Source organism: Hippoglossus hippoglossus, chromosome 6, assembly GCF_009819705.1.
Source record: "Hippoglossus hippoglossus isolate fHipHip1 chromosome 6, fHipHip1.pri, whole genome shotgun sequence".
NCBI classification, from domain to species: domain Eukaryota; kingdom Metazoa; phylum Chordata; class Actinopteri; order Pleuronectiformes; family Pleuronectidae; genus Hippoglossus; species Hippoglossus hippoglossus.
This window is the reverse complement of record NC_047156.1, coordinates 10,801,742-10,827,675: the sequence shown is the minus strand read 5'-3', so window position 1 is coordinate 10,827,675 and position 25,934 is coordinate 10,801,742. Positions and strand designations below refer to the sequence as shown.

Genomic DNA, 25,934 nt, shown 5'->3' with positions numbered 1-25,934 from the left:
TTCCCTGTGAGCGGTTGGAGGTGAACGGGGGGGTTCTTGACATGCTCTCTGGTTTTGTGTGAGACAAAAAGAGAGAGGGATGAAGAGAGAGGTGGGAAGAGCCCCCCAAAAAAAACGTCAGGAAAAGGTGGTGAAACGAGACTGTTCGTGTCAGCGGCGTCGACTGATGCTTGAGTGGCTCTGAGCCGCTCTCAGCAGCCGGTTGAAGTCATCTTAAGCTCAGCTGCTCCATCAGCCGCCAAGGTATCTCCATATAAAGCCAAGGTATCATCACCCTGACAGTGAGGCCGAGGCCGAGGTGCAGCACTCAATACTTCACCACTCCACTTGACCGTAACCTACCTGCCGCGTACTCTCCACTGTAGACGGAAGGGAGGCGGCGTTACCTCGTAAGCTTTTTGTTATCACCTTGCTCGTCCATGTGATTTGAAAATGTGCGCGAGCGAGTGTGTGTGTGTGTGTGTGTGACTCCAGGCAAGTGGCACATTGGCCATAGATGAGTGTGTAGCCTTCTCTTCACTTTTCTATTTTGTCTTGAATCAATCCCCGGAGTGTAACAATACCTATTTCTCTCTGTATAATTGGACTGGATGACAGGCACATCTGAAGTCAGCGGATGAAAGCCTCTCCTGACAATGGAGTGTCTGGCCTGTGACATGACTTGAATGAGGAAGAGATAACACACACACACACACACACACACTGTAGGTGCCTAAAACATAGATAAGCGAAGCCACAAAACCTACACACCCATTTCCCTCACACAAACTTGTCTCACAAATCAGAGCAGATAGTGGGCACAGAGGAGATGAAATGATATGATTTGTATAATGATCTCAAATCTGCCCTGCAATAAATTCCGTCTGTATCAGCAGAATATAACGCGCTGATTTAATTTACTGCGAGTGCCGACCAAATATTTGCGATCAAACTCCGCATTCTGCTCGCTCTTCATCAAGCGAGCGTGACAGACTGTAACTTTGAATAGCTGCCAGTGAAACAACTTATTATTCAGTTTCCCCCCTGTACTCTGGCTCGCCTATTTATATCTGTGTGTGAGGGTGTGTGTGTCATGTGGTGCAGTACATCCTTATGCATATTAACCCACACATGCCAACACACGTTGAACAAAACACTGTGACTACAGCTCAATAAAGCTCTCAAGGAGGTATTTGTAAAACCAGAACTTGTCCCAAAAGCACAAAATATCTCTTTGTGTGTTTGCCATTCGCAAAAAACTGTCGTCGCCATATTTTGGTCAAACGAGCAAACGTCTCTGAGGAAACTGGGCTTCTCACTTGAAAAGGAAAATAAAGCTGTGGCTCAAAAGACCAGAAAGAAAAAATATCAGTGTATTCAACATGTTTTTCTTTAATAAATTAAAGCTATTGGTGGAACACTATGTGGTGCCTGGATCAATAACATCACAAGGCCCAGAGTGAAATGTTTCTCTGAACAGAACATTGATTTATCTCCTCCAAGTTGGCTACTCTCTAATGACACCCTCTGTGTCACAGCATATACTATGACAAAGGTCTGTGTACATGGATGTACGGAATAGGTAGAGGAGTTTATAATAGCAGCCATAAATCAATATGACATAATGTCCAAAAGTGATTGGTTTTCTTTTTGTCCTTTGATTCCCCTTCACACTCCGCACGTGGCCTCATGGAGTGTGTTTCTCTCCCCAATCACAACACTGATATGAAATGATTATTTGTTTGGGAGAGAAAGTCTGTGAGCATGAAACGAGCCGGCTGGGAAACTATTTGAGCGCAAATAAGAGAAAATCATGAATCATGGACCAATTTAATAAGATAAAGAGTAAGAAAATTGTTTTATCCATATTTTGAGCTTTATTTTACCAACATCTAATATAAAAATATATGTATATTGATAGTGAGTCCTCTTTGTGTAAAGTAGGTGATCAGTGTACAATTTAATGCATCTAACCAACGATTATCGCCCATGTAGAATGATACATTACTCTGTGTTACATACTTACAGTGTTGTCTGAAGGCTATTAATAACCCATCCGTGAGCCAAACTGTTGCACTGGATGACACTGAACATGGGAGCTGTTGTTTATTTTGAGTCGGTGCCATGTACACCATCCTGCTGCCAGAAATACTCACTGGTGTTAAAATGTGTATTAATCCACAGCTGAAACGAGTTCCAAAGAAATGCATCAATGTAGAAACTATGCATAAAGTTATATATTTGTGTCTATGATCGTAAGTCTCTGATGACAGCGTGTGAGTGAGAGACCGAGAGAGAACCATCACCCAGTTCGGCTTTTCTCTCCAGCACCTACGGAGCCTTTCAGCATCTCTCAAGTGATGGTTTTGTTCTGCATCTTTAATGGTATGATTCTCTCATCTCCCTTCAGCATCATTTTCAGATGCAGCTGCTTTCAGCAAATTAGACCCAATATTCTAGATTCCTCCCTCCTTCCCTCCCTTGGTTGTGTGTTTGCTTGTGTTATGAGTATTTGCAGGGCACAGGTCAAACTGAGGAGGATTTATTTTTCAAAATGTGCTTGTGTTTTGTCTTTTTTGTGAAGTGCGGTGTGCTGCATCATCAGGGCCACCAGACTTTATTGAAGATCCCATAATTTCAAGTTGTATTGAATTATTTTTTAGCCACTTGGGGACGACGGAACAAGCCTGAAATCTTTATCTTATAGAATTAATACAGCAACGTGTTAGCAAACATTGACTGTATAGACACATCCAGTAGAAGCATGAGCTCACATTTAGGTCATTTGTTTCTTCCTAATTGCAAATAATCCAATATACACTTCCTTTTTAGCTCTGGTTTGGTCTCCACCATCTTTCAAGGGAAATATCAGGCTCTATTTTCATTGTTGTGGGGGTTTGTCTATTTGTGTTGTGCTGTGTGTATTTTCACCGTGTTTCTGTATTGTATCATGTTTTTTTTTGCTTGTATTTTGTCTGTTTGCCTGTTTTTCAGGGCCACCATACTAATGGACTGGAACAGAGAGGGGACATTGGTTTTACCAGAGCTAAGTCGACACAAGAAGCTGGAATTTATTGCAGGTCCGTTGCATTACACAGTGAAGGTTGATAATACTGTGTCCAGCTTTTAGACCATCAGCTCCTGTGTTATGCGTGCATGGTATATAGGGCTTGTAGGGTTTTTATAATGGTGAGAGCAGTGGGAATGATTTAATGATTTCTCCCACAGCAAAGTGTATCCATCATGATATGCCTCTCTGACACATTGGTCAGCAGCAGCAGGTGGTATGATGTGGCTGAAGTGTAAGTGGCTTTCAGAATGCAGGATAGCCTGTCAGCCGGAGCCCCTTAGGGGAGCAGCTTCACACCACGTCTGGCTGCAGAATGGCCTTTACACACTGCCTCTTCCTCCGGCTCGTTCAGTGTGGGTCTGAAATCGACGCAGGAGCTCATCTCTCTTGCTGTGTGTGTGTCTGTGTGTGTGTGTGTGTGTGTGTGTGTGTGTGTGCGCGTGTTAAAGTGAGGGTGTTAGTGGGCGGGTGTAAATCTCTGTCCGGCAGCACGTTGGGATGGGTGTTTGGGGACTGCTTGGAGAGCTGGCTCACAGGAGCTCAGACTGATGAAGTGATGGTGATGGATGGAGGTAATAAAGGCCTGGATGTCCTGTCTGTTGCCAGTGATGAGGCTGGTATGAATCACCCGTCTGGGGCTGCTGAACATGACGCTGCTCAATCCCCAGGCCCTGTGCCTTGCCACCCGACACTCCGCCTCTGTCCCTTCCTGCCTTCACCCCCTCTGCCCTGTGACTTACCGTCATTACGAGGAGATTTCCGCCTGAACGAGGCAAAGTGCAAACATTCAACAGTGTGCCATCGCCGTATCAGTCTGTGCTAATGCATATTTTGGAAGATATTATGCAGCTTGTTTATCCATCTCCAAACACAGCACGCACACAGTTCAAAGCGCTGCATGCTGTTCATTAGTTTTGTGTCCAAACATCACTTGTTGAGTGATTGCGGTGCACGGCAGAAAAAAATCCAATCAACTCAGTCAGCCATTCCTCATGAATAAGGTCATTTGAATAAAAAAGGGCATCTGAAATTACAGTGTTTGTGTCAACATAACAAGTTAATGATCTCAGATGATAATTGGTAGTTGGATGCCGGGGTGCTGTGTTGTGGCCTGTGAGGTTCGGTGGCAAGGACCTCCTGTGATAAAAGAAGCAGCATGAGGGCTTTCAAAGTGGCACGCCGCTGTAGGCAACACAATTCATCACCTCACCATGAATATTCATCCGCCCCTGTGTTTCCTCCGGGGCTGGGGAAAAAACACATCTGCATTAGGTCTCTTCCATGTGTTGCGGTTTGAAGACACCTGAACCTTCTGGCCTCTCATTACCAGACTGCACTGTTGCCGTGCCGCGCTCAGCCGCCTGCCAGAGAGGGAAGCCACTTCTCATTAAAATGAAAAGGGAAATTTGTCTCGCTCCCTGAACTAACAAGGCAGAGGTCAGACCGTCGGATGATTGTGAACTCACCCCTCTGCACACGCTCGCCGGGGTCACGACTGCCAGTTGTGGTCGCAGGGCAAGCGGCGCGGATGAATTTACCAGCCAAGGTTGTGTGGCTTATGTGTGGAACCAGTCTGAGGCTTGTTGTTGGAAATTTAGGAACATTTGCTGCATCTTTTCCTCCCCCGCCCCCGTCTCCCTGACAGGAGCGCAGAGTTTCTGGGGCATCTTTCAGCACTTTATCAGACCTGCAGGCTTCTCAGCTCTGTCCCCAGATTACAGTTTAGGCAGGGGGCGCTTGACTGACAGGCCTTGGCCTCAGCAGTCCCTGGGGGAAAGGGGAGGGGGATTTGTGATGGCTGCACTGACTCGTACTTCTCTTACAATTTTCTCCAGGCTGGTTTCAGACTGTCAGGCTTAGAGAAAGCTCTCTCTGCATAATTCATTAGATCTCCTCTCCTTTTCACTCTTGGCTGCTATGTGGCAGGCGCCATAGCCCCATTGTTTAAGAAGAAAGAGTAATGGAACTTGTCACAATATGTTAACACAGTCTATCGTTCACAGCAACAGTTTGAAAACAACTTAACTTCTTCTGAAACAAGCAAAGCCAGTGTAGAATAATTATAAGAATCGGATAATTCAAGGACTAAACAGCTAATACCACTTTCCAGTGTGTGATTGGTTGACAACATCAAACGGATTCATTAATATAATCATACCTTCCATATCAATAAACGGCTTTAGCTCTAATGACTCTAATCCTGAAGAGGATACAGCGATACAAGCTACCTCTACACCAAACATTGTTTTGCAGCCAATTACCGCAGCATTGTCTGCATATGACACATACTCAGGCCTGTCTTTTTGAAGCGTGTCTTCTGTCTCTGGTCATGATCTGGCTGGCATTTATTTTCGTAGAAATGTGCGAGGGAAAATAAATTATCTTTGATGCTACATGACATTCCCCCCTCACAGAATAAGACTAAACAAGTCCTCCAACACACAATCCTGCACGTTGAAGCCAGAGGACGACTTCTGTCACCGCGGCAGTAAATAAGGGCTGTGAGGGGGGGGACTATATGTGAAGCAATGCCAATACAGATCATGTTGACACCTGGCATGTGTCAGAAAACGGCAGAAACGTGTCAACGCTGACGGCGCCTTCAAACATTTTGTCAATTTGGGTTATTGGTTGGATTTTGGATGTCAAGTGTAATAGTGAATATTTGAATGCAGAGAGCTTCAGTTTGTTATTAGAATGTCACTCAGGAGAGCCCACACCTCCGCCAGGGCCCAACAGTCTCCTTAACTTCACTCAAGCTGCACCAAATTCCACAGACGCATAGATCTGAGTTCTCTAAACATGCTTGATTTCCTTGGAAATTAATGAAAATGTCCAAAAATCTGCATCAAATTGTGATGGGTTCTTTCTTGATCCACACCACATCCTTTCATGTTAATCTGTACGGTGGTTTGTGTGTAATCTTGCTTTTAAACAAATCCACAAACAGGACAGAGGTGAGAACAAAACCTTCTCGGTGGACGTAATTGCAATCTTTAATGTATGGGGGAAATAATCAGGGGTAATAATTATCTATAATAAGTAGTACTTATTACACTTGGTATTAAATTGTGTTGTGAAATATTTTTTAATGCATGTTTCTTATATTAAAAATATATGTTGAATATATCAACTTATAACTAACAAAACCACACAGTTAAACTCAAGCTCACAATAGGGGCCAAATATATACAAATAAATATCTGGATCAAATAATAATAACATCAGAAATCTTAAATTTTGTATTTAGAAAGATGTCATGTGATGAGTGTGTGTGTGTGTGGGGGGGGGGGGGGGGGGAGAGAGAGAGAAAAGTTAAGCTCTCAGGCTGAAGTTAAAGGAGCAATAAGACTTCTAGTAATATAGTATTGTAAAGGTCATAAATTTCTGTAATCTGCTCCTGTTTCATATAATTTTGTACCGATTTCAGTTCTATCTTTTTCTTCCACTGGTTTATTACATTCCTTGCTCTGTAGTTTCCTTTCAAACAAACATTACTGTTATTAATTCTTATTTCGGAGTTGTCACGAGTAGAGATGAGAAACTTTTCTTGCCTGAAAGGTCATGATGTATTCACAGCAAACAGTTGGACATTTTTATTTTCGAGAGAAAGATGGAGAAACTGAACAACACGTGTCTCAGGAGGCCTGTTCCACGCACATGCAGGGAACACAAGAAACAACTTGCACATTATCATGAACTTTAACAGAATCTCTCTCAAGTTTACAGTTTATTTTTCACCACTCTTGGCTTCTCGTTCAGTTATTATCATCGCTGCACGGCTGGTTTCTCTCCTCCTCTTTCTCCCCATCTCTCTTCTCTCTCTCCTTATTTCTCCTCTCCCCATTTCTCTCCTTTAAACCCAACAGGTTGAGGCAGATAAAATTGGATTCAAAGGGCGAATCAAGGGGTGGGGCAAGGGGGGCACTAGCCCCAGCTGAAGTTGGATTGGCTCCTCAAGTGTCCCCATCATTTTTTTTAACTAACTGACAATATGTGACATGTTTTTTTTGAAGAACACAATGTGCTTGAACAAGGAACAACTGAATTAAATTATACTTCTTACTCGTTTCTCCCACAGTATCATCTTTCATCTGTAGCTTGCACACACACACTACCCCGGGTTTGTTTGTGTTTTGCATTATGTTAGGATACAGTTCATCATCATCATCAGTATTAAATAAAAACAGACGAGTATAGTTACATTTATTTTGTGTTTATTGGTTCAGTTCAGTATTTCACGAGTTAATAGCCTCTTTTCATTTGAACTCATCTCACTCTCCATGTGTTTCAGGAAAAAACAAAACTTTCCGCAACTTCCTTTGACTTCAACTTTCACCAAGTCTTCATGCAGGTCAGCTGAGAGGAGCAGGATTCAGGGCTCACAAGACCAGACTTGTGAGCAAATAGTTGAACAGCAATAATCTCACAATAATCCTATAACTACAGTCACACACAGTGAGCTCCAGGGTCTGAGAGGACATAAGTGGTTTCAGACTGGACCTCACTGAACTTGTTCTTTTCATCCTGAAACTGGAGACCTTAAAATGTAAAGTGAAACAGTTCCCAAAAGAGGTGTAGACATAATAGACGTCCGGATGTATTCTGTCTGAAATGAATTGGTTAACATCAAGCCGTTTTGCACTTTATGGTCAATTGATGTGAGCTAAATATGGAGTTATGGCTTCATTAAACCACTGTTGTGTAGACAATGACCTGAGCAGTTCATCGTGTTGAACCTGAACCTGCTGTTCAAGAAAGAGATACACAACATGCTCGGATATGATGACACAAAACAATTAAGGGTATAATTATACTAGTTTTGCTTATGGACATTTATTTTGAAATGCAGCTATTAAAAGTCCTCTTAATAGCTGCATTTGAAAGGATGTTTAATTTTTATGCATCTGCATATTTTTAATCCAGCTGCAAGCACTTGCACACAAACAAAAATGGTGCATTGCACTTCTGCACACATTCCTGCATTAAACAAGTAACTGTGAGCACTTAGAAACTTTTCTTTGATTATATGCATCTGATGAACCAATTATTTACTAAATACACTCGTCACTGCTGCAGAGCACTGGACTGACCCTATCTAATTCTAATTTGGGGATTTACTTAATTGGTATTAGTCACTTAATTGTTTATCATTTAAAACATGTAATCAAATATAAAACATTTTGTAAGTGCTGATTAATCAGGTTTATCATTTTCATCGTGTTTAAGCACTTACCAACTTAAGAGTAATTAAAGGGCTTAAATGCCTCAATAATTATGTTTTTGTCTGCAGTTTGTTTTGCTCTTGCTAAAGTCAGAAAAGTTATTTGTTTACAATAAGCCACAAATGGCAAATTAAACTATTTTACAGATTTAGAAAATTCAGGTCATTTGTTTAATTGAAACCTCAGATAATCAACTTGACAATGCGTGAAATGATTTCTCTCCAACAAATATGCCTGTGTATTTTAGGAGCATTTCTGCTCATAAAACCAGTTTCCTTCTTTTTTAAATGAACATATTTAGTCTCAGTTTACTCTTGGAGATGTACATGACTTGTAAAAGCTAATAGTACGCTCAGTCTGTCAGGGACTGTGAGTAGCTGGAGAATCGCTCCTTCATAGTTTGACTTTATGGAAACAATTCTTCCAGAGTGAGGGAACAGTGCCACCTACTGGGGGAAATGATTTTGATCTTCTGGCATCACAGGCTGAAACTAAATACATCACTGTCTATGGAAAAATGATACTGTACATTGGAGTAAATATAATACACTAAATCATTCAATGGTTTGGTGAGCTGCGATCAGAAGACATTTAAAAAGAAAAGGCAAAGTTGAATTCCTCTTTACTTTGTTCTTTATTACACATTAAATAGGAGTGGTGAGATTCATGGCAAAAAATAGACTCATTTGAGATCAGATTACCACTGCCCACAACAAGTGTGTTGTAAAGTGGTCATTCATTCACTTCCCCAGACCTGGACCCAGTCACACTGTAGTCACATACACAGAGCGGAGTGAAACTCCATTAAAGCAACATTCATCTAGACACACCAACGAAATGAAGCACAATTTACAAAATATGCACCTTTCAGTATCACAACTATACAAAGGTTGTTAAAATACGATCCAGGTATAAATGATACATTTCAGAAATCAGCTCTTGGCACGCAATAAAGGAAGAGGAACATTTCAAACATTTCAGTAAAACTACTTTTGAAACAGTATTGTTAACAAGAGGGTTCCTTAATTAAAATTGCATTAACAGTTATCATCTACTTCATGAAAAAAAAGGAGGTAATAATAAATTGGGTCAAAACTCATTAATCCTGAAAGCAAAATGTATCATGTCTGGATTTTCTGTGTCAATACCATCACTCCCCTAAAACAGCATTTTGTGTATTTCATGAGCGCACACACACAAGACACAGTGAATGTTGTCTCGGCTCTTTTTGCCGTCTAAATGTAGCACCTAATGCAAACAATAAAAGGCAAATAAACATCCCCCCAGGGAACCGCTTGTAAGTACGACGGAAAAGGTGAAATATGGGTTGACCTCGAAAAGAAACTAGCACTTTTAATAAATTTAGACAATCTCCTCTAAAAAACAATTTTATGGCAATTATTGCCTCGTTTACAAATATTAGTTCCTGTTACATCACTACGATACGTGAGCTTTGTGGGAGAAAATGACAAATTACTCTGCTCGACTATCGTTTCTGTTGAAAGGCAGCCCCACCCTAAAAAAAATATTCCAACACTTGTGGACATGAATCCAAAAAACACAGAACACATAAGGAAGAATCCGAACCACCTCTGTGATACCAAACCAAGAAGAATATTCCTGAAAGCTGCTTAAAAAGATGCAATTTGCTTTCTAGCCAGTCACAAGCGAACGAGTTGACGGCTTAGGAAAACGGGCAACGGCCTTACGCCTCTGTGGCCGGCTACTGGGGAACCGCATATCCTTGAAATTATGTATTTAACCTAACAAACACTGTTTGAATACTATGTTCTCGATCAGGAGAAGTGTTAAACGTTTGATAAATTTGAGTGACAAATTGGAGTAAGTACGAATAAAAAGATTTGTCAGGATGAATAAAAACAGTCCTGCAGTCAAGCCTTCGCATATAAAGAAGCAGGAAATATGTAACCAGTAAAGTCAAACATTAGCTTGTGACGTGGCATCAGTCCCTGCAACAGCAAAGGACTCCTCCCAGTTTGTAAAAATCCAGACCATCAGGGATCTTTGAATCTTTCACACATCAACCTTAAAAATGGCTGATTTCTGTCTCACAACAGCAAATATCGATTATTGGTTATAGACCTGAAAAGCTACACTTGGGTCAGAGTTCATTGGCTCTGTTAAATGTATCAACCAAAGGCAGTTTGCAATACCCATGTCACCTAGGACACATGCATGCAAAAACAAAATTATCATAGGAGGCAAGAAATCACCTCCCACACAGTACAAAGCATTGAGAAATGAATTAATAGCTAATTAGGGTGTTAAAAAGGAGTTTGCATGCATACTTATATCAGTGACATAACTAAACGGGGACATTAGACAGTGGCTGGGACATTTGGATCTCATCTGGCTGAATCTTGGTCCTTTCCTCATGTCTGTTTTGTCTTTGAGAATCAGAATGGAAATCCTTTCTTTGGCATCCCGTGCTTAACAAGGGGCACCACACAACTTTTGAAGGTCGTGCCCTTTTAAGCAAAGGAAAAACAAAAAGTTTTTAAAAGCTAATAAGGAATAATTTGTCAAGCATGAGCTATGATGCAATGAGCTCATGCTCCACAGTTGTATAAAAGAATCCGAATCAAACCGGCTGGACCAACACATGAGGGCAACTGGCACTAAAACTGAAAATAAAGCTTATTGGTGACAAAGTAGCAAATAACAGAAAGGCAGAAAAGAATCAGGTCAGGTTTAGTATTCAGTATTGTGGGTATTGAGAAAGCTAATAATTTAGTGTAATGTACAAAATGTATTACTTGAACTGTTCAACATAGTTTCTTTTTTTTTTTTTTTGTCTGTCTTGAAAAGGGGTGATTATTCACATAAGTGTACACTTTGTCTTGGACTTCTTTTTCTTCTTTTTGCCCTCCTTGCTCATCTTCTCCTTATGCTTCCGGATTTCTCGCACTAATGTGTAAAAGGCATCATCAACGCCCTGGGGGAAAAAAATAAAAAACATTATTACAGTTTCAAGTTATAATTTTAATACCTAACTACCAATAAACACCAACATAAAAGTACATAGGATAGATAGACAAATTTAGAGCCCGATAACATTTAAAGACTGAATTTAAAGGGTAATTTCTTTATACTGAATAACAATTACAACAGATCAATTGTTTTTATTTACAGCTGTGCTCAGAACTAGAAACCAGACAACCAACACTCCAATTGTTCATATCTAACTCATGTGTAGCCTTAACTGCTGAAGTTTTTACATCGCAGTTGAATTTTATTGTATTTTGTCAAATCAAAATCAGAAATTCCACTTAAAACCTCTAAAGGTATCCTGGATAATGTCCAATTGAGTTTGAGTTGGTGTTCTGTCAAGTGTTTGTGAGCATGACACATCAGAGTGCCAGTAAATTTATCAGTCCAGCTCAGGCCCAGTGAGACACAGCTGAAAGAAACACAGATCAAACTCAACTGTAATGTTGTTTATTTAAAATATCTCAGCATAAGTCAGCAGTGTCCCCAACGACAACCACACAAACAGTAGCTGCAGTTACATGAGCCAGTTTCTTCCCTTCAGAATTCAAAACATCCAAGTTACTCCCACGGTGTCTTTAAATGACGGCGAAATAAAATGAGGGAACAAGTTGTCCTGTTTACATTTCCAATCGTCTGTAGTCTGCCAACACAAGCCGACCATAAAATAAAATTAAAAAAAAGATGGACCTGCATCGAGCGCTTGGCACCAACACTGCTTTACTGCTGTGGGTTTGAACTGAGGCAACATTTTTATGAAAATATTCTGCTAACAGAGTTACTGAGCAGAAGGCGAGCCTTCTGTTTATAACCGCAAAACTAATAAACATAAAACCAATGAAAGATGGCTCCCCTGGGAAAGATGCACCAGTCAGGAAAATGGTAGAAAACTCTCATAAGCTATAAATAAAAGAAGAGCGAGTGGCGCATCGTCTTCAGGTGAAAAGCTTTGATTAAATTAAGTCGGCAAACGTGTGATGTTCGAGGATTCAAAAGCAACAATTTATTTTAAAAAACTGTTTATTTTTGCCTGAGTTGTTTGAATGAGGCTTTCATATTCTCACTGAGCTCTTAGCCAGATTACTGAAGAAGAAGAATAGGCTCCATGTAAAAGCAGCCGGTGTCTGATGCTGCCACACTGAGGCGAGGACACAAGCACCAGAACAGTTTGGACGGTGCAATAAACGTGTGTTGAATCTGCAAGGAGCTGGAGAGAGAAAAGCCTGAGGTCACTTCATGTTGTGACAAAGACAGAGAGAAACAAAAGAATGAAGATGAAGGGATTTGTGTCCGCAAGAAAAAACTGTGTCACCCACAAACAAACGTACACTCATTTTTAACGTTAACAACAGATCTGCCCGTTTTTTTTAAATGGGTCAAATCAGATAAAGTGGCTGCAGCAGCGTCTCAGATTTAGTTCAAACACTTTGTACATCATCATAAGGTCGGAGAAATAACTGTTTAATTCGTGTTTTCACATTTCTTTTACCCCTTGATGTTTAATCTTTTTTAGCCTTAAAACACATTATATGGGAAGCTATGTTTAGGCCTTAATATCTCACCAGACTTTGTAGGATGGAAGTTTTCAAATTTATGTCCTGGATATTGAAAATAAGTGAAATACAGTAGTTTGATCGAACCTCTGGTTTAACGGATTCATATGTGGCGGGAGGATCTAAATACGTTTCAACATAAAAGGTTGGATGAGTTTATACATTTTATATATAAAGCTCTAAATGAAAATTGTATTAATATGCACACTTCCCAGACAGGAAATTGAATAAAAACACTGGGCACGTACCTCATTCAGTCTTGTTATACAAGCTACAGTAAACGAATAATAGTTTTCATCATGTGTTTATAGTTTACTACATTGCACATCATTTTAAATTAAGTTATTTAAATTTGTACTTTATTTGTATTGCATTTGAGTATTTTATTATCTTTTAAATAAGATATATGAACTACTACTTTAAATCTCCATTGAGCATTTATAAGAGTATAGAATAGAGTTGGCTTTAATGACCTAGAATGAGCCTAAGAAAAACATTTTCTTTATTCTAAATCAATGTTTCAGAGGCTGGGACACATACGTAGAGATAATAAGTTAATTTATTATGGAGTTTTTTCCTTAAGGTAAAACAATGCTTTTAACTATGTGTATTTGAATGAAATCAAGTTAGTTCAACATATATTTTCATATTCCTTTATGTCAAATTAGAATTTGGTTCCATTAAAAACAATTTCTGAACAACGTTTCCAGGCCTTGGTTTATTCTTAATATCTGCTAATAGTTTAATGCTTCAGTCATTTAGAGAGCATGTGTATATATCGTCCATCCTACTGAGTTGGGTGAGGCTAGGAGAAATACTTACAGACCGTTTTAGCCAAACGTTCCTCCCAGATGAGGCGTTTTATCAAAAGCAAACAACGTGCTGCAACCACTTTCCTGGATTTTCTGCTTCGACATAAAATGACCCAACACACATCTTCATTTCAGTAGATTATTTGGTCCCAGATTCACCATGATCTCTTTTAATCACACATGTTCAACACTTTGAACCCTTTTCCTCATGTTGATTTCAGCAGATTTTGACGCTTTCACACTGGTGGTTTAATCAGAATTTGGGAAATTTGAATTTGACAATTCGAACGCTCTTTCTGAACCTGAATGCAGACCCTTTACCAAGCCAACCTGAAGCTGGTGAGCTGTATCGTGTATCATGATCTGTGTCATGGCTTGTGTGCAGTTACAACACAATTATTTTCTCACAGAAAGAAGTACACATTTGAATTGTATTTTTAAAAAAAGGACAGAAAATTCTTCATCCGTGTATGAGTGGAGATCAACCACAGCTTTCTACCCACCTATGTGGTTATGTTTTTTTCCATTTTATTTAGATGGTTGTGTTACTGGAATCATGCTCGTGTGGCTCTGCCTGCTTGTATATCGCTCCTCTTGCACACATCCACATGCGCACCATCATTTCCTTGTGGAAATGATGATAAAGCCTGGCCCTGCTATAAAGTAAGTTAAACACAAACACACCTCAAAATCGCATTTAGACTAAAGTTAATGAATCCAGTGTGAAAACGGTCTTAGACAATAATCAGCCAGGATACATAGAGACACTGAAAAGGGAAGAAATTATCAGCCTTCTGTGAGAGCCTCACAACATCCCCAATAGAAACCAGCAGGTTAGCATTGAGAACCCATGAAGCACCAGCGCTCACTGCTTGTTTATATCCCATTGCCTTCTCCACAATCCCAACTAACAACACAGACACAGACACACAGAGCTGGTGGGCGCGCGGCTGCATACACTTACCCATTTTCACATCACAACACACTTTTTAAGCTTGATACAGCGCGGGGTCTTTTCTTCCTTGCTGAGCTTATTGAGCCGGTACAGCCTGATCTCCCGTACCAGAGTGTAAAAGGCATCTTCCACTCTCTGTGGTTTGAGACACAACTTCCCTCAGTGTTGAGAAATACAGGGGGACAAACTGTATAGATGCATGTGTTACAGCCTACAGGTACAACAAGGCGAACTAGACCAATCCGACTGATATGGGTCTACCAGCAGTGTCTGTCCTCCCTTAGCAACTAAACTGATACTCCGCCCTAAATCTATTTGGTGAACACCAACCTCCTGTTGCCTTGAAAAGGTCTGTTCCCTTCTTCTGAGGGAAGAGGGACTGTGGTTAGATTTGATTGTCCAGGCCAATTATCGGAATGAATATTCTGCATTTTTACAATTATCAGAATGTTTTTCAAAATTTGCTTCTAAAATAAACATTAAAATGTGTTATTTTGGTTCTGATCCAGCCATCTATCTCTATCCAGCACTATGCGATTGGTTATAGGCCATAACTATTCTCTACTCTTAAATTTAAGATACACTCCAATCTTAAGAAAAACTTTATTTGTTTATCCAAGACACATTGAGCAAGAGAGCAAGAGAGCAAGACAATGAGAGGGACGGAGAGAGAAGCCATCGCTAACTGCTAAGCTAAAGTAGCAGAACCAAATATGGTGAAATCTAGAGGGGGATTAGAGAGAAGGAAAGAATTCTAAAACTAATTCTGTAGTGTGTGGTGCTGTTGAGCTGCATTGCATTATACAAAAATGTAATATACAATTTTTATTTATTTGGGGTGTACAAAATAATAGAAGCACCTGGACACCGTGACGAGAGCCCATAGACTTCATGTAGCAGTAGTTTTGTGTTTGTAATATTCTAAATGTTGACACACAGATTTAAATGTTTACTTCAAATGTGCATATATCCGTTCTATGTATCGGTTAGCCATCTTCTTGATTGCTGTTGGCCGACCCCTTGTGTTAACTTGTTTCTAAATGGTGATGTCACAACATATTGAGCAAATACATGGATCAATTTTGATATCATGAAAATGGCCCCATTAGAATCCACTATAACTGAACTAGAAAAGTACACTATTAAATTGGTCACCTTCCAAGACTACAGTAGGTGAGTAATGCTAAAAAGATTAGGGTGGAGTATCAGTTTAACCGTCTGACATTATATAAAGGGGAAGTGCAAGCATTTTTGATTATGGAATATATATAATCTACCACATATTTATATATAAATATATATAGATAGATATGCGGTAGATTGTCCAGAGAAGTCAGATTAAATCAGTGAGATTTGGGAAACACTGGGTGGCTTTGAAAGAAAGAGAGCTTTGCCTGTCCCAACAGCAGCACAGTGTTGATGGTGAATTATTGGTATGAATAGGTGAACAGAGCTGTAAAAAATGTACCATTGTGTCATTTATTTCCCGTACACCAGAAGGAGCCGTGATTCACCCCAGGTCAGAGAAATCAAAGAAGGATGTGTTTACAGATCACTGCATCAGCCAACCAGCCACCTAAGGCCATGCTCACAAAACACACCATTTGATCCGACTATGCCACAGCTAACCTTCCAACACCCAGACATGGTAACCAGTAAGCAGAATCATTAACCCCCCTGAGTAATTACTGATGCAGACTCCTTAACAAACATTTAGTGATTGGCTGATTATTTATAATGAAGGACCCTTTCCAGATGGCTGTAATGATGATGTCATTTCACATATCCATGATGAAAAAAAGAGCATGCAATGATTACACCCATAAATAAAATATTCAATTAACCGTAGAGGATTTAATGATGCGCAGCACATTTCCCGAGACATTTCCAAGCGACATTATTATAAAAGAACCCATCAGAGCCACTGAATCAACAGCACCACATGTCTCAAGAAACAAACACTTCTTGTGATCCCAAGTCCAATCAAGTGTTTGCAAGGGCTTCGAGTTTACCTGAGCGGAAAAATAAAAAGTGATTTTAAAGTGAAATTTATAGAGGGACTGCTGTGTCCATTGAGCCCTGAGACCACATGCAACTTCTCACCATTCAAGTCTACAGACCTGCAGTGGAACACTACATCAGTTTAGTCACAGATAGAAGGTTTAAGTGTTGAGGCTGGACTCTCACCTGTCTGGTTTTGGCTGAGGTCTCGATAAAGGGAATTCCGTAGCTGCGTGCTAAGTCCTGAGCCTGCTTGGTGTCCACTGTCCGGGACGGGAGGTCACACTTGTTCCCCACCAGAACCATGGGGACGTCCTCAGAGTCCTTCACCCGCTTAATCTGTTCTCTGCACAGACACAATAGAGGTTTCCATTGAGGTTAATCCAGCTCAGAACAAGATATGTAATCTGATTGCTATTTATTGTTCTGTTCAGAGTAACTAGAATCAAATCATAATCAAAGTGAGAATAAGAACATTACTGGCTTTTCAGTTAAAACATTTCACCATTATTAGATAGTGGACTGCTGACACATGACATGATGTAAACAGTTAGAGAGAATAGAAAAGGTTTTCAAAGAAGGTCCCTGACCAGCCTCAAATTAGGGATATTGAGATTATACGATAAGCACCCGATTTATCACTGTGTCCACACTGGGTGCAAATACTCATTCTCTTTGGTGACTTAGCTCACCTATAGTGGTGAATGTCCTCAAAGGACTTGGTGTTATTGATGGCAAAGACACAGAGGAAACCCTCCCCTGTCCTCATGTACTGGTCCCTCATGGCGCTGTACTCCTCCTGACCTGCAGTGTCCAGGATGTCCAACAGACACGTCTCTCCATCAATCACTACCTGCTTTCTGTAAGAGTCCTGGAAGAGGAAGAAGTCAGAAGGTTATCAGGAAGCTGTAGTTAAGTGGTTTTAAGTGTCCAAAGGGCAACTTAAGAAACATAAGATTAAAAAAAAATGAAGAATTTAATTTAACATTTTTAAAAAATGTATTAAGTTATATCCAAAAAGTCAACTTCTCTGTGATGATCTTAATGCTCAGCTAAAACTTTTTTCTATTTAATACATTTATGCCCATTTAAGGGATATTGAGACCACATTTCCCTGCAATTTACTGGTTATCAAAGGCATACATAATAATATTTCTATCTTTCATATTTCTTTAAAAAGTTGTGATATGAAATTTTAAAGCATGATGTACATTTTTATTAATTAAAGAACAGTTGTTGCATCCTGGCATGACTCTACTGACACAGGACTGCATTCTCTAGTTGTAGTAGGACACTCCACTTTCCAGCAGACCTCAAATTATAATGAGGTTCTAATTTCCACTGAGTCAAAGCTCCCTGGCTTTTCATCACACTGATGGCTGCACTCAATCTCATTCAACACAAATAACTGCTGTCTGATCCAGTGAGCAGCCATTGTTTCAGATGTTATCTTGTTTTCAAATAATCTATAGTGAAGCTCTAACCTGCAGCAGCACATCAATAATTGATTGCAGTCCTAATGAGACTGTTCATTCAGTCTGGGCTGGCCCCTTGAGAAAGCAGACAGGCATGGAAAGTTATTAAAAACCTGTTTGGTGTCTTTTTAAGACTTAAACCAGAAGAACCTGCTGCAACTCTTTTTCTTCTTCTTGTTCTGCCCCCATTATCAAAATACACAGAAAACCCTGGAGACACTTCTGGACCTGATCGCACAAACTTTCACACATATATTTACATGCATGTACACAAACAGTGTCTTTACCTCAATGGTGGGGTCGTATTCATCCACAAAGTGATTCTGGATGAGCTGAATGGTAAGTGCGCTCTTGCCAACGCCACCAGCTCCCACCACTACCAGCTTATATTCTGTCATAATTCACCTGCAGGAACAAAACAAAAAAATTAAGATCAGTACACTCAGGTATTTACACAGACAGTCATCTGGCCCAGCATCATTACATCTGTCGCACCATCGAACGCCTTAAAAGGAATTGTTCAGAAGTGTATTCCTCAGATTGTTAAACCCCTCTGCACTCAAGATGCTATTTTCTGTTGAGGGGGGCAAAAAACAATTTGAAACCATTTTGTCAGCTAGCTGCATTTGCAACTTTTCATCTCTGTTTGGTGGACTGAGAAAATGCCAAATGTATAAAAACTAGTTTTTATTTTGCTTTAGTATTTTACAAGATGACCCATTTTAGAACTGAGCAAAAATCTTGCAGAAGAAACTACAAGCACCAAAAACAGAATGTAAGGGTTCAACTACAAAACAGTATGGGCAAATGGGGAATGATAAACACCCCAAAAGCTGCTGCAGAATTCAGGAGACAGTCATTAAATCTATCCATCAGCCATAAAAAGGAAAACAATACTGATGAACCCATGGTTTAAAATGATTTCCTTATTAAAACAGTTTCTGTGTGAAGAAAAGACATGAAGGTAGTTGTGAATCCCCTGTATGGAATCAAATGTCTACATCCAGCAACATATTCCCTGGTATTTTTCTGAATAGCAGCCAAACAACAGAAACTGGCCCCAGGCAGAAATCTATGACATTACATTAAGGCTCAAAAACTGACAAGCAACTGGGAGGCTCTCTGCTGTCGGACTGCTTTGTGGAGCAGCGCCCATCAATAGCGGCAGCTGGCCTTTTCAGAAGTTACAGTACATACTGCTCACAGCGCTGCACGGCCTGCAGTCAGGGAGGAGTTCCACTGAATATTATGGCTTTGTCTAGACAAACAAAAAACAGAATGCGGTTTGATCGGTGTTTGGCAAACAAAAGGTTTACTTTTCCTTGTTTCTTTGCTTGTTATCTCAACACTTTAAAATGCACATATCGCTGTGAGGTTGCTCTGTCCATTAGGAAACGGTCTTATCTTTTACCTGAGCAGATAAGACTAGTGACTGTATCACAAATCATTCCAGTTAACACTTGAAAGTTGTCTGCTGCATGCTTGTCCTGCCTGTATTTGGACACGTTTCACCTTAAGAGGCAGTGAAAGTTCCTTTGATTTCCTGAATGTACAGTTATGTTTAGTTTGTTCGATATAATGTTTCTGCTTATTTTACGGTTCATTAATTAAGTTAACACAAGTTTCTCATCCTCCATTGAGTATTAGTAGAGGAAACAATTTTAAGGTTGACAAGTTCAGTGAGCAAATCAATGTTTGTTTCAAACTAGGTGATATGGTGAAGATAAAATAATTGTATCAGTCAATATTGATTATCATCATTATTATTTTTGTTTAGTTTAAAAAGGGATTTTTGCGACTGTGTGGAAGTGTTTGGTTTTAAACTCTTCTTTGTGGGCAGAGAATGACACATTTTACAAACCTTTACACAATGCATAAGCAATATATCATTGTATATAGAACCTTTGCTAGATAGATAGATAGATAGAGAGAGAGAGAGAGAGAGAGAGAGAGAGAGAGAGAGAGAGAGAGAGAAACTATATTGTGCTGATTGCTGATGTTTTATTGCCTAGACCCACCTTAAATGTGGTTAAGTTGTGAAGCAGTGGTATTTAAATGGAAATTTCATTTCTCTGAAACGTGACGATACAAGCCACTGTTGTTGTTTACTTTATGCTGACATCATCTGAATGGCATAAGGGTCCCCACCTTTTTATTTACTGCATAAATGACAACAAGGATTCACCCAATTGACAAAACTACATTCAACAAACAATATCACGCTAAACAGTCCGCAACATTAGGAGGGGACCAACTGAGAAATGGAGTTTCAATGGACACACATGTAAATATTGGGGTGGTTTTTACATTGGTTAGCCTCCTGTGTGAATTAGCTGAGGTTAAAACACGGCCCAACTTTTAAAGTGGAAACCTTTTGTCTTTGTTCAAGCAGACAACAACACGTGGAACAGGCTCAAAAAACACCGAGAGGAGTTTGATGTGAACCCGCTGCCGTGTGTCCTCGGGTCGGTTGTATGAAAACCTGTGAGCGCTGTGGTGTTAGCTGTGCTGCTAGCTAGCTTAGCGCCGACGCTCGCTAGCTAGCAGCCTCAAAAAGCTAAGCTAACCAGCCGCTACGAGGCTAAAATTAGTGTCACGTAGTTAAATATTAAGCTGAGGCTGGAGCGTCTTCACCGCGTCTCCGGACAGATTCATTATAACTCATTCAAAGGGGGACGGGGAGAGGTGTCGGGGCCGCCATTGATACGCTAGCCCCGCAGGTCTGCAGTGCAGGGCCAGACGTGAGGTTAACAATTGGGCGTAGTTTGCACTCACAGGGAAAAATGAGAGATTTCCACCACAATGCTATTCCTCGGCGTTCACACCGCGGACACGGCGACAAACCCAGTCCCCAGGAACCACACCGCAGAGACCCCATTAAAAGCCACACACGTACGAATCCCACCCGTTAAGATTATTTTTGTTGTTTTGTTTGTTTTTTTTTGTTACCTTTTAGCGAGTGGAGTTCCGCGTCCGAAATAAAGTCAAGCTGATAATCCTCCGCTTTCACACGATCTCCGCATTTCCTTCTTCACGCCGAAGCGCCCGCATGTAAAGTCGTTCTATCGTCGGGGTCTAGCTGGGGAACATGCGTGGTGGTGTGGTGGTGGTGTGTGTGGCGGGGTGGGGGGGTGGGGGTAGACGATTAAAAAAAAAAAAGTGGACAAATTTAATCGATTGAACTTTCCATCTGATCCAGCGTCCGTGCGTCCGGCCTCGCTGCTGCAGCTCAGGTTGGCCTCCTTCACGCGAATATGGGCGGATACCGGGGCGCACTTTACCCAGAAAGCATAGCTGGGGATTTCAACCGGTTTGTGGCTTATCGCTCCTCCGCTCTGTCGCAATAACACCACGCATACTCTCTCCTTTATCTCGTCTTTATACACTATTCATACTTTATATTCCAATAAACACTCCCCCGCGCGCCTTCCGTGTACATGTACATTCGTTTTTTATATAACACCAAACACCCCTTGTTACTACCGCACGTACACGCTGTTTTATTTTTGGTCGCTTCACATTTTGCTTTTTATTAAAGCTCCACCGAAACCACCCAGTGACTGACACGACAGCTTCTACTGGTGTAAAGTGTTCCAGTAGGTATGTAGGTCACATGGAGAGGGTTTCAGGACGTCTCCTCTCAGGACCGTGATGCTCTGCTGCTGCCGCTGCTGCCTCATGCAGAGTCAACACAGCCTAGGGGGCGACTCCACTATATATAGGCTCTAAATATAACTGGAATGTGCAGGAGAGACGTCATTCCCAGGCACGGAAATGATTTGGCAATCCCCTGTCAGTTTTCCGGAGTGTCCACTAGGCTCGCTGCGTGTGCACCGCGCATGCGCAGTCTGCGACACAGCTTCAGACTAAACAGACACATACATGGGTCCCTGCACCGACAAAGTGGAAACCCTGCAATATCCACTGGATGAGGCTACCCTATGAATCCAATAGCCTGTAGCAGCAATGCAGAACCATAAGAGGTGTAAAAGAGCACACGAAGATATGGTGCAGTATTTTTTACTTCAAATACACCGTGGAGGTCACTGGTGCCTTGTTCTCTGACAGTTCTCCAAACTGCACAGCCTATAAGGACCACAGCTACAGGCAGGCAACCATCCAGATGTAATGTGTTTTTACCAGAACAGCTCTAAAGATAAGATAAGATAAGATACATATTCCATTGGTGCCACAACAGGTAATTTTCAATGTCACAGAAGCAAGAGGGCAGTCAAAAATAGACACCAGTAAAGGAATAATAAGAAAACATGCTATACTTAAGGTTCAGTGTGTAAGATTGAAAGTGAAAGGGATCGATTGGCAGGAGCTGAATATAAAATTATCCAAGATATGTTTTCACTTATGTGTTTCATCTAAATTGTACAAATTGTTGTTTTCTTTACCCTGGAATGGGTATATATATATATATATATATGGGTATATTTATATCGAAATACTTTATATTAACATCAGGGGCGTATCCTCTTCACAGCAGCCCCCATGTTTTTTACAAAAGTCCAAACTGGACAAACTAAACATTTTTTTAGTTTTTATGACAACAGTAGGCTATCACAGTTTCTCTTTCATGTTTGGAAGGGGAGGGTGAGGTGAGGGGTATTCAGCTGCAACATGCAACTTCACCACTAGATGTCACTAAATTCTACACACTGAACCTTTAAAGATGTAAGAAAATACAAAAGAATAAAAGTGGAATAAAAAAAAAAGAACAGTATAAACACAATATGCACAGTGTGAGAATATATATATATATATATATATAGTTAAATGGATTGCACAAAGTCATTGAATCGCACAGAGAGAAATAAATATTTCACAGTCAAGAGAGTTAAACCTGAGTCTCTGGCCCAGGGGCATGAATGATTTCTTTCAAAAGATTCAGTATTCCCTCTCTGGTTGTTTTAATGATGGTGGTGGTAAGCGTTGTCTGACAGGGTGCGAAATCTGCCAGTGGTGTTTAATTGGGTTGAGATCTGCTGACTGCAAAGGTCATAGCTCACGATCCACCTCATTACCTCGGCCAAGCAGGTCTTGCTTCTGTCTGCCTTTGTTTGTTTCTCTCTTATTAGGCAAATCAACTGAATGACTTGCCATGAAACTTGGTGAAAGGCCGCAAGCTCATAAAATTTGGGTCCAGAGCCAGGATCTTTCTTTTTCACTTTCTTTAACATTGCGAGATTTGCGTTTTGGTAACTTTTTCATCGATTTCTCCAAGAATAATTTATGAATCTTGATTTTAAAAAAAGAATCAGGCATGTTTGGGGGACTGATATTTATTAGTGTGTGGGAAATTTGGTGAAGATCCAAATAAAAATCCAGATGTAGTGAATTTGGATGTAGTTTTATAGAGGGGCTGTTGGGCCTTGGCGGAGGTATGTGCCCTCTGAGTGTCCTTCTTGTTGTACCCATCAAATCATTCAGTGACCCCTCATGTCCTTCTGGAGGAGACCCCTCCCACCAGAATAGAAATGATTCCTTGATGAAGGAGATCACTCACCACAACTTTTGAATTTGCAGTGATTCTTCCCTTTAAAGAGTAAAGTGGACTGAAACCATGCTAGCGACATGTTCCACACACAATAACAAAACTTTGGACAATATGTTGAAGGATGATTGATTTCACCATAATGAACCAATGAACATGCATCACAGTCATCAAATGTGCGCCATCGACCACGATCTCCACAATATCCGACTACTGTCTGACACCTTTCCCATAGATCTAAATGCAGATGTCACTTAAGTCACCTTTCCAATTGAAACAGTAGCCAGCTGAGCAGTCGTGTCTCCTACCCCAATAATGAACTCTCTTTCAGCCCCTTTCATTAGACATCTTGATACAATTCAGAGTCAACAGCTGAGCATATTCATACATGCCACAGAGCAGGATCAGATGATAATTGTATAATTGTGCCATTCAGTGCACCTGCATGGAAGCATTTACATTAATTATGTTTCTCATTTATTCAGATTCATGATTTAATTTGTCAGCCGTCAGAATATTTGCAATTGAAAATATGTGAATGCCAATTTTAAGCAAAGAATATGCTAGGTGTTGTCTAAATTACATATATCTCACAACACACCCCTTTGTAAATAGTAGGAACTGAATTTGGAGAGGCCTACCATTTAGGCTATAGTGAATGTATCATATACATTTAGGGTAAATGTCACCGGTTATATTGTGTGCAAAAATTACTGTACTGTTTTTGAGACTGGAATTCAACATTAGTTTTCTGGTGGTGTTTTACGAGGTTCTTTAATCTACATCACAAAGAAATACACTCTGACTTGGCCTCACAGCATTTACTTATAGTTATGCAACATGACAAACTTATATGATGCACTGTTATTGACTAACCCGTCCAACAGAATTCAAATGTTTGTAAAATAAATGTTTTCACATAAAAGCGTCAATAATTCCCCATTAAGAATAGAAATTAACAACTCTGGCAGAAAGGTCACTTGAACAAGAATTCATTCCTATTTACAACCGCCTTCATCATCACTCTGTATTTATATCACTATGGATATGCAGTTTTATATCACTCACATACTTTACTGTCAGTTATAGTTTGCAAATGAAAATGTAGTTTAACATTCAGCTCTTAAAATTAATATCTCTTCTTCGGCTCATTTACACAGGTTTATACAGCACACAGTAAAAGCTACAATATGAAAGCATTGCAGTGAAATATACTGCTTACAAAATGTGAACTACAGAACAATAATATTTGCATAAAATTAATAAAAACACCAGAGAATAAAACTGCCTTAATTTGAATATTTTAAAATAATTGATTAATCAACAGTAATCACAGATGTACTTGATGACATAAACAATGGCTGAAATTCATGCAGATATTGGGACTCACTGGAATGTACCAATGCTTAATGGAAAAATACATTATTGACTTTGTTTAGTTGAACGTCAATGCTGTGAAAAATGTCTTTAGCTGCATAGTTTTGAGAATGATTAGCCAAAGATTAAAATGGCTGTTATGAAAGATGTCATTTCACTTATATATAATGAAGCTCATCTTTCTAGCATTATGAAAGTCTGTCACTTTGATTTAACTAGACTTGATGAGTAAAAGCACTTAAACCTGTTGAATACAGCACCCTGGTTCATAGAAACCCAGCAGACTCCTGAGAGAGAAAAAAGACATGACAGCTCGAGCTGACATTTCATTTCAATAGGAAGGTCTATTCTGTCACAAGAGGGCAGTAGGCCTCCATTTATACATGGTCCCATGGTTCATCAGCTGCGCCACTTGATTCTAGGATATTAATCCTTTGCTTTTGCAAATATAAAGAATGTGTGAGGTGAAACAGAAAAAACTATATTATACTTGTTCATTTATGTAAGTTGACTTGTGAGAAAGGCTTTTTCTATTGTTTGTGACACTTATCATTTTATTTAATTATGACAAACACTTGATCTGTTCTTCTATCCAATTTTTCACTTATGGTATATTCTGGCTAATGTGTCTTGTTTCAAGTGCACGATATTTAAGTCATTTTAATATAATGTGTTGTAATTTAAAATTAATCATCATTAATCCTTTTTTTAGGATTATCCTGCAGTGCCTTTGAATCAAAGCAATGCACATGTTTCATTGTTTTCAAAAGTTCTGCTTTGAAAACTGTCAATACTGCACATTGGACACTATGTATTTCTATCAGTCCAAATACATGATACATTAGACTTTTATAGTGATAGTGGCTGACAACCACCGCTGATCATTTCCTAGCTCTATGACTACATTCACACGGCCCGCCCAAATGGCCCGAATCAGATTTTTTTATTTGGGAACCCTGCGAAAAGAACCATGGA

At 40.0% G+C, this 25,934-nt stretch overlaps 1 protein-coding gene across 2 annotated transcripts; it reads right to left on the bottom strand.

Moving 5' to 3' along the window:
- Positions 1–8,889: 8,889 nt before the first annotated feature.
- Positions 8,890–21,765, bottom strand: kras (v-Ki-ras2 Kirsten rat sarcoma viral oncogene homolog). 2 transcript variants are annotated; one of them, XM_034587796.1, is made up of 6 exons: positions 21,029–21,526; positions 18,367–18,484; positions 17,297–17,475; positions 16,791–16,950; positions 14,613–14,738; positions 11,154–11,230 (listed from the first exon to the last, which is right to left on the bottom strand). In XM_034587796.1, exons 2-5 carry the CDS (start codon positions 18,475–18,477, stop codon positions 14,619–14,621), a joined length of 570 nt encoding a protein of 189 aa, XP_034443687.1. In that variant the 5' UTR covers positions 18,478–18,484; positions 21,029–21,526; the 3' UTR covers positions 11,154–11,230; positions 14,613–14,618. The 2 variants fall into 2 exon arrangements, with proteins under 2 accessions (XP_034443688.1, XP_034443687.1); XM_034587797.1 differs by lacking the exon at positions 14,613–14,738 and having other exon boundaries at positions 8,890–11,230; positions 21,029–21,765.
- Between the last annotated feature and the right edge of the window lie 4,169 nt (positions 21,766–25,934).

Excerpts from the sequence above, each read along its gene's own strand:
- kras (XM_034587796.1), bottom strand. The coding sequence starts at position 18,477 with ATGACAGAATATAAGCTGGTAGTGGTGGGAGCTGGTGGCGTTGGCAAG. Across the intron at positions 17,476-18,366 it reads AATACGACCCCACCATTGAG|GACTCTTACAGAAAGCAGGT; the intron begins GTAAAGACACTG and ends TTCCTCTTCCAG. Across the intron at positions 16,951-17,296 it reads GAGGACATTCACCACTATAG|AGAACAGATTAAGCGGGTGA; the intron begins GTGAGCTAAGTC and ends GTGTCTGTGCAG.